This window comes from Achroia grisella, unplaced genomic scaffold, assembly GCF_030625045.1.
Source record: "Achroia grisella isolate CSIRO2021 unplaced genomic scaffold, CSIRO_AGI_Agris_v1 utg780, whole genome shotgun sequence".
Taxonomy (NCBI): domain Eukaryota; kingdom Metazoa; phylum Arthropoda; class Insecta; order Lepidoptera; family Pyralidae; genus Achroia; species Achroia grisella.
Genome location: NW_026713020.1, coordinates 5,864,958 through 5,873,485, shown reverse-complemented (window position 1 = coordinate 5,873,485; position 8,528 = coordinate 5,864,958). Strand labels below are relative to the sequence as shown.

Here is an 8,528-nt window from a genome sequence, read left to right as displayed (position 1 = left end):
CTTGAGTATAATTGAAGAGTATAAAAAAGTGAATAAGCGCAATCCAATGTAATTTGATAGGAATTGGTTTCCAGTGTAGACTGTCGGTGTGCATATTATTTGTGTGTTTGAGTATACATAAGTATCGCTTTGTAATAATTTTTCTATAGTATACTAGAGTTTAATGCGCCCTCATACCGCTAAGCGGTTTTTTAATAATATAGGGCACTGAATAGAAACTAATAGACTGGCTAAAATTGATAATACGAATCTCTTTAAGAGGAATGCGTAGAGGAAAGTGAAACGTTGAAATGTTTACCTTTTAGAAACTCATCGAGTTATTCATTATTCACCGCTATCGAAGTATAGTTATGGAAGTATAATTTATACATAAGGAAATTGGAGACAACAATAGCATTACATACATTACATACATTTTGTTGATATCACAAATACCAACATTATATACATATATATATTTTTATAATATGCTGTTTTGACAATGGAGAATGACATTAATTATTTTCAACATACTTTGTAATAGAGGTGTGACAATTCTTTTATATGTCAATTATGTAACGATGTTACTAATAATTCTTGTTTGAAACTGATTTTGTACTAACCATTTCATATTCGTAATTACGAACCGTACACAATATAATTTGTCTTCAAATGTGAAGTGGTTCATAGATATCGCAATTTCAACGATTTTAATGTACGTTAATGCAGAGAAACCTGGTTAATTGAGATCTCAAAGGACCAAGAATTATGTACCAATTATTAAAGGTTTCCATTAATCCGGTTATCCAATTAAGCCGGTTTAAAATTATAGTAGTCTCATCATTATTCCATTTTTAGAAGTGGAAAAGCCTGAAATAGTACTGAAAAACAAAACATGTGCGAATGACATTATAATGTTTGTAAACAAACTGATAAATTTGTCTCGCTTATAGAGAGTATTGAGCTATGGAGTCCCACTTATAGAGGTAAACATCGAAAAAATCTTCGAATTCAATAAAAAAAGTACCAGGACCTCATCGCAACTCTCAATAATAAAGGTTTCTCAATAACCAAGTCCCTACTTAACCAGGTTTCACTGTATATTACAATTGAGAATTGTTATTAACATCATAACATAAGCTCCTGGTGATTGTTAAATATAGTTATTTGTACAATCACGAATGTATTAATATATTACTAATATACTTGTACTTGACAATTACAAATGTGCACATAAAATATTGTAATATGTAAACACAATATTAAAATGAATTATAGTGAGAGATAGAGCGAGCTGGCCATTTTTCACTACACACGTGCACAGGTTTTTTTTATATCAACTTTTATCTATTAAACATACTATGGACACAGAGTATACTGTGACGCTTCTCATGCGTTGCTACTCCCGAGGATTATAAAACGTTGAATGAGAGATATAGCTAACGCTAAATTCCAAATCCAGATTTGCCTAAACATTCACGGGCTGATACGGACAGTAGAATCTTCAGCGATTGACAAGTCATTTGTGTAATGATTTGCTTCAGTCTTTTAAATGTTCATCACACAAATATGCTTGTTCCTAAATATATTTATATATGAAAGATGATCACTCTATTAGCTGTTATCAAACGCAACATATTAAACCTAGTCAAAAGTTTGAATTGGTTTCGGTGACCATTCTCGAGTACTATTAATAATGTTGAATTTAGAGATGGCTGGACTTTTTAATCAATTTGCTTGTATTGTAGTATATATTTTATATTTGTTTTGATATACAATTTGACTACGTATTCAGGAAATATGTTGTAGCAACGATTTCATTAATTCAAGTCAGTTTCAACCAAATGCAGTCATGTTTAATTATAATTTACGTCGCCAACAGAGATGGAGTATTGTATTTTTCTTATAAGAAGCCAAAGTCTTCTTGTCGATGTAAGTAGTTTAGGTTTTTTAAGGTGACCTTTGAGCAAGTGCTTAGTGTAAGTGCTTGAGAAGACGAACTGTAACATAAAAAATAAAAGTTAAATTCTGATTATACTGTTTTATTTTATAAATAAGTGTGGCTCACCGGCGCGCTAGCGACAGCATCTTCGTACGGGCGTAATATTATAATCTTATCTGAGGTACGGGTGTACCTACTTGTATTTTTTTTTAATTTCTGCCCAATTTACTGTCTAATAATGTAATCTATATCTGTTGGGGGAGGATGGATTGTTAGAATGTGGGCCGATGATTCAATTGTTAGCAATGTACTCTCAGATTGAGCTCCACGCGGTTCCCCCTGGAAACCATCGTGATATTACTGGTCAATTTGCCACGATGGGCTAACTGATTTGACCACATGGTCATCTTATCATTCTCCACTAGTGCCCCGCCAGCGTACACCGTTACCGTAAACGGATACACCATTCCATTCTCATCCATTGAAATCTATAGGTGTTTTTGTTTAATTTTAATCAAAAACTTAAGTATTTTGGAAACGCGAATTAGTTTCAGATATTAATGTATCTAACTCTACACACATAGTATGACAGTATACAATGATGATACATTGCCAACACAATGAAAGACTTCCGCAACAGAAACATTCATTATTAAATGTCAAAAAGGAAACAAATAATACAATATTTTAATATTCCATCCAAAAAAAATTGGATTTTTTTTTATTACTACACGCACATTTAAAGAACAATGTTTAAAAATTTTATCCATTAATTTGGTCTTAAGAAGTACGTGATTAATAACATAGCCTTATATACTAAAATCGTGTAAAAATGTAAAAAAAAAGATTACAATGAGCACATATGCAACAAATTAATACTAATAATAATAAACATGGCACTATTACATACACATTAAAACATAAGTACAGGATAATAAAAATGCCAATTATGTTGAAATTGCTTTTTTTGGTTTTGAGCAGTCAAACAAAATAATACTGCTAGAAATTAATACTTGGAAAATATTATTTTACAGTAAAATTACAATGCCACAAGTGTGATTATACATGATGAAGAGTTTTGAATAATTAGAATAAATAAACTATTGCAATTAAGTTATGGCGGATAACAGTACAACTATGCTTTTTAAAATAAAATAAATGGAAAGTTTAGTTTTTACAATAATATTTAATTATTTTTTTATTAAGCATTAAGCACATAATAATAGCGGTGGCGTTTTCTAGACGTGGATAACTTGAAACCGCGACGACTACTTGTGGCACTGCAAGAAAGATTTCATCCGCAGATATAGAAATACGACTAGACAGAGTACTACCATGAACTAAAGGCTCCAACTGGTATACGAACATACAACTAGAAGCCAATATTCATACGGCATGATTTTCGTAATAAAATTTTTACATAAACGTATACAAATTCGTCTATTGTCTAGTTAATCAAGTTGTTTGCGCAAAATAAAACCTAAACTAGAATACAAGGTATAATTCGATGTTCATACATCTGCGTATTTTTTATATGTTAATATCCGTCTTTTCCCTTCTCGAAATATATACGATTTTCAATTCAATTTCTTCGTTCGTTAAATTAGCGACATTAATCAACTCTATATCTGGGATTCTTGTCAGTAAAATACACTAATAAACATTTTTGTATTAAGAGCACATACAGTTCTATTTGCTATAAACATAAGAGCTACAAACCTTATAATAAATCACATTGAAGTCCTATATATAGGATCCTATATAGGAATAATACTGTAAAATAAATTGCTAATTAAGTGGTCAGAGCTACACAGCCTTTCTATAATTATGTAAATGCGTATAGGAATGTATGTCATCTACCATGCATATATAATTATTACATTCGATTGTTTTTTATAACTACCTACTATCAAGGAATAGTATTTGGTAGCATACTGCCAAAATAAAACTGCATACAGTTTCATGTAAAATGACCAAAATTCGTTATGACAAACAAAACACAAACGAAAAAATATATACAAAAACGTACTACTGGATTACAGTTTCTTTTAATAAAATTATACATTTCCTATTATCATTGAAGATTATTAATATTTTCTGTATAATGTAGATAAATCGATATATATATATATTTGCATTATTAATTTCTAAATAAATTCCATACATTAGACAAAACGGGATTTTATGGCTTCTTAAAAACTACAGGTTAATGTCTATACGGAGGTATGATGGGTCTCATATAATCGACCTCATGCCCTTTATATTTTTACATAATATTTATTCAACTATATGTCAAGTAAACAACTTAAAATAAATCACAATAATATATCTTGAATATTAAGGAACTAACAGGATATTCACACAACCATCACATGCTAACATCGTCAATACATTTATTAGGTCCAACAAGTGTCCTGCTACAGAGGCTTAATAGAGGACGTACCTAGCTCAAAATCTCATTTGTTTGCTTGTGATACTTTATTGTACAACATAGTACAATAAAAGTCGCAGCCACTGTCTTTTCACTTATAACTTTTAAATTACGTAACGTATTTTAATGCAGATTTCAGCAATAGATAGAATAACGCAAGAGAACGCTGTTCGCCGCGGCTGGCCTTTACAGCTTCACTGTACGAAATCAGACCGAGTGCAGAGTGCACTCCAAACCCGCAGGACTTATTGAGCGGATAAGAGCCAACTTTTACCTGATGGATACGAGATATCTGAGGGCATCATTAGGGATTCAAACCTCGATTCCCGTTTGAATTGGACAGGGAATCGATTGGAAGCGCAACCTGGTATGCCATTGTGGAGCACTCGCTCGCTGGCGTCCTGCAGTGTACGATTAATCATATAACTATGATACAATATATATTCATATGTACATAAAAGTACTTCTAACTGACAACAAAATTAATTATTCAAGTTAGGCATACATTCAGTTTCTATATTCTTCAGCTACATTTCTACATTCAAAACATGGCTTACATTGCTTCTGAATCAATCACACTGATTAACAAATTCTACATTAAAAAACCAGACTGAGATCTTCAAATTGAGTCTTCGGGTCGCAGACCACATTTAAGAATTCCTTGATTACCTCCTCAATTAATATTCCTGGACAAATCTTGAATACGTCTCGCATTGCACTCTCTGCAGTATAGGTGGTCGTCCAGAGGGTAGCAACCCCGTCCTTCTTGCCTGGAACAGAGGGAAGCCCCGCAGTCTTCACACGCGTAGCAAGCGATGTGGAAACTCTTGTCAAGTGCGACAATGCGAACAGTCTCCTCTGCGCCCCCCTCTGGGACTATAGGCTCGCGGCAACGAGCACAGCGGGGCGCATATCTGTGGAGGAAAGTTTCCGGTTACGGTAACTGATTACATTATTTCCTTTCAACAAAAATACAATAGCATATGCTGGTCATGATATTCTCCCTAATTTTATTAAAAAATACATAAATCTTGTACAAGCTCATTTGAAAGGAATATTTTAAGAGCTTGTCAGTTTTTCTTAGCTCGAAAGCACTCCAAAGTGACGATGGATTTTAACATATGATAAGAGTATGTAATAGACCTACACATGAATAAAGGTAAAAAAAGTAAGGCTTTAGATTAGTAACGAATCTGCTCTGGTGATGCTTATGTTCTGTGTTAAAATAAATTACATATTAAATAATAATATAATTTACTATATTTCAATTTTGAATTAAAATACAGTATTTAAGTAAGTTATTTTACCGCCAAGTAGCTTGCTCTGTCTCACATTTCCTGTAATACTAATGCCTACAATTGGAATACATATATGTATGCTGTATTCTAATTGTAGGCAGTAATATTAGAAGATATGCGGCATGACATATTACTCGTGCTCTGGATTGTCAATGCATGAGTGTTATCATGACTACCAATCACATGGAAAAAAATGTAAGTATCCCTTGTTTAGCACACATAACACAAACTCTGCTTAGCTTAGTACTAGATGAATTGTCCTCAATTGAACAATTCATATTATTATTGTTGTAATAGTATCATACCTCTTGTGAAAATCCTCAATACAATGTATGCGATTAACAGCATCCACTGTGAACGGGATGCCATCTAGACTCTTTTGGCATACGACGCACGTAAAACAGCGGGGGTGATACGGTTTACCCGTTGCCCGGAGGATGCGGTCGAGGATCGGATCACCGCAGACGCAGCATTTCTCTAATGTTTCGAGGTAGTCACGTTCGCAAAGTGCACGCGACTGTACCGCGTAGAAGGGGCGGCCCTGGAAGATATTTTTTTAAATATTTAGATAGATAAAACCTTTATTGCCAACATTAACAGATTACCACCCATACACAAAGGAAAAAGAAACATACAATGTGGGAAGTAGGTACACAGGCTGGTTTGCAGGCAATATAGTATATAATTTATTTATATACACAAGTATACATAGGTATTACAATATTTAATGTTTGTAAATAAAATGACAGATTCCTGTCTTGTTTGATTATAGAGGTGGCCTAATATGGTGGTTACTAATGGGTGACCATTAGTAAAAGCCAACTCAATCCTGCTCCTCAAAACTGAAGAAAAAGACACATGAACAATATACCTCATTAATGTAAATTATTATATATGAAGTCTTTTTGAAGTGAGAATTTTAAACAGCAATCACTTCATGTGTTCAGATCTAAATAATTTGTACAATAATAATATTTCTCTCCTGTCAACAGACACTCACAAGAAATCTGCTAAATGCTCAATGATTTAATTGCAGTATATAAAAGAAAATTGTCAGGCAAGAATGTAAATACCTGTAGAAACTACAGAGGCTATTCATGTTGGGATATTGTGCATTGTATCATATTTAAGAAAAATAGAAATACATGTGGTAACTCCGAAAAATAAAATAACATAAATTAACTGAATAGATTTTTACTTCTAAAATTATTAGTTATTTTTGTTACCTTAAATAATATTTAGTTTCATTACTGAAGGGGCATTGTAAGAGCTACAGCAATCACATGTGGCCTTGTACCATGAAATAATAAATGAGCATATTTGCAAAAGTGAGATGGTCATTTAGATATATCAATGCATAGAATATAATACAAAATTCTTTATTCAAATATACATTTAAACACTTTTGAATAAGCATATTGTATTGGATTGAAATTAAAATGAAATAACCATAGATTAGTACATATGTTTGATAACACATACAATTTAAAACACCTATGTTGTGACATGTTATAGTGTTTAAGGTTATAGAAATATTTGTTGTTTCATAATTTAAGTACATGAAGTCACATGTGATACATGAAGACTATTACAGTGATAAGCTGAAATTTTATGTTTATATTTCTCTTATATTGTTCCCATACTAAGAACAATATAAAATTAAAACATAAAATTTTATAAAGATCTAATAATGCATACCTGTAAGTTTATTCCACAATGTTGACAACAAAAGCACTTAATATGATAAATCCTGTCCATAGCAGTGCATCCTGTAGTCTCACCCATGATCTTCTCACCACATCTGTAACAATTCCCGCAGTATAACTCCTCATCAGGCTCAGGTGTTGGCTCCGTAGTTGTTCCAACATAACCGGCATACAATGATGTCCCTGATAGTTGGCTGCAAGGTCTAGGGTTTATAGGCTCATACAGTGACTCATATGTTGAAGATGTCTGTGATCCACCATACGTAGAGAAGTCCTGAGCATTAACAGACGCTGATGAAGGCGGGTACGCGGAACCAGGACGTCTCAATTCACTATAATTCGATTGCGCACCTAAGTCACTAACCCTGGACACTTCGGATCTCGCATCTCGATCTCCGTAAATGCTTTCAGCCACATTCCTTTGTGATATATTGGAGTAAACGTGGTTCGTACCTCCTGGAGGCAATAAGTTACTGTACAGAAGTACATCACCGCTCCTCGCTCGGGCTGTATTTCTCACGATACAACTCTTCACGGGTATTAAATTAGAGTACGTAGAACTCGCTCGACTGCCGTACTCGAGTCTTGAGGAGTACGACGGCTCACAGGCAGATTTCACAGTGTAACTTTGAGGTATTTGCGGCAGCGGTGCCTTATTTTTTTTCGGAGGGATCGACGGTTTCCTTTTCGCAGCGTTTATATCATCCTGTAATTTCGAGTCCAATTCATTTGCATATATTCTTAAATCAGTCAATTGTTTATCTAACGCATTCATCATTCCTGTTTCGTTATCACTTTATTTATTTGAAACACATTCAACGAAATATTAAACTGGCATTAGGACATGATTATTTATAATTGAAAAAATACAAATAATTCGTTTAAATATAAATTACAGGTTTAGAACAGTACAGATCATAGAGACTGTATTTTTTTCAGATCAATACATTCATCTCAGATCAGCCGATACATAAACTCTGTTTAATGTTGCCAGACATATTATTTAGACAGTAGATACAGACGACTTATAAAAGAAAAGATACAAATATCGGGTGACTACTTTTTTGACGATTGGGGGATTTTTAGTGATGCTATACAATTGGTATACGTCGTCTCTATTATTATATTTTGTTAAATTAGGAGGTTATGAAATATTAACTACAAAATTCTAT

General features: G+C 33.1%; 1 protein-coding gene across 1 annotated transcript; it reads right to left on the bottom strand.

Annotated features, from left to right (window-relative positions):
* Positions 1-3,078: 3,078 nt before the first annotated feature.
* Positions 3,079-8,228, bottom strand: LOC131850869 (lipoma-preferred partner homolog). The gene is made up of 3 exons (XM_059201248.1): positions 7,349-8,228; positions 5,956-6,191; positions 3,079-5,266 (listed from the first exon to the last, which is right to left on the bottom strand). The coding sequence occupies exons 1-3, from the start codon at positions 8,132-8,134 to the stop codon at positions 5,026-5,028; spliced, it is 1,263 nt and encodes a 420-aa protein (XP_059057231.1). The 5' UTR covers positions 8,135-8,228; the 3' UTR covers positions 3,079-5,025.
* Positions 8,229-8,528: the final 300 nt, after the last annotated feature.

Coding starts and splice junctions, on each gene's coding strand:
- LOC131850869 (XM_059201248.1), bottom strand. CDS start 8,134: ATGATGAATGCGTTAGATAAACAATTGACTGATTTAAGAATATATGCA. Junction 6,192..7,348: donor ATTGTGGAATAAACTTACAG/GTATGCATTATT, acceptor AATATCTTCCAG/GGCCGCCCCTTCTACGCGGT. Junction 5,267..5,955: donor ATTGAGGATTTTCACAAGAG/GTATGATACTAT, acceptor TTTCCTCCACAG/ATATGCGCCCCGCTGTGCTC.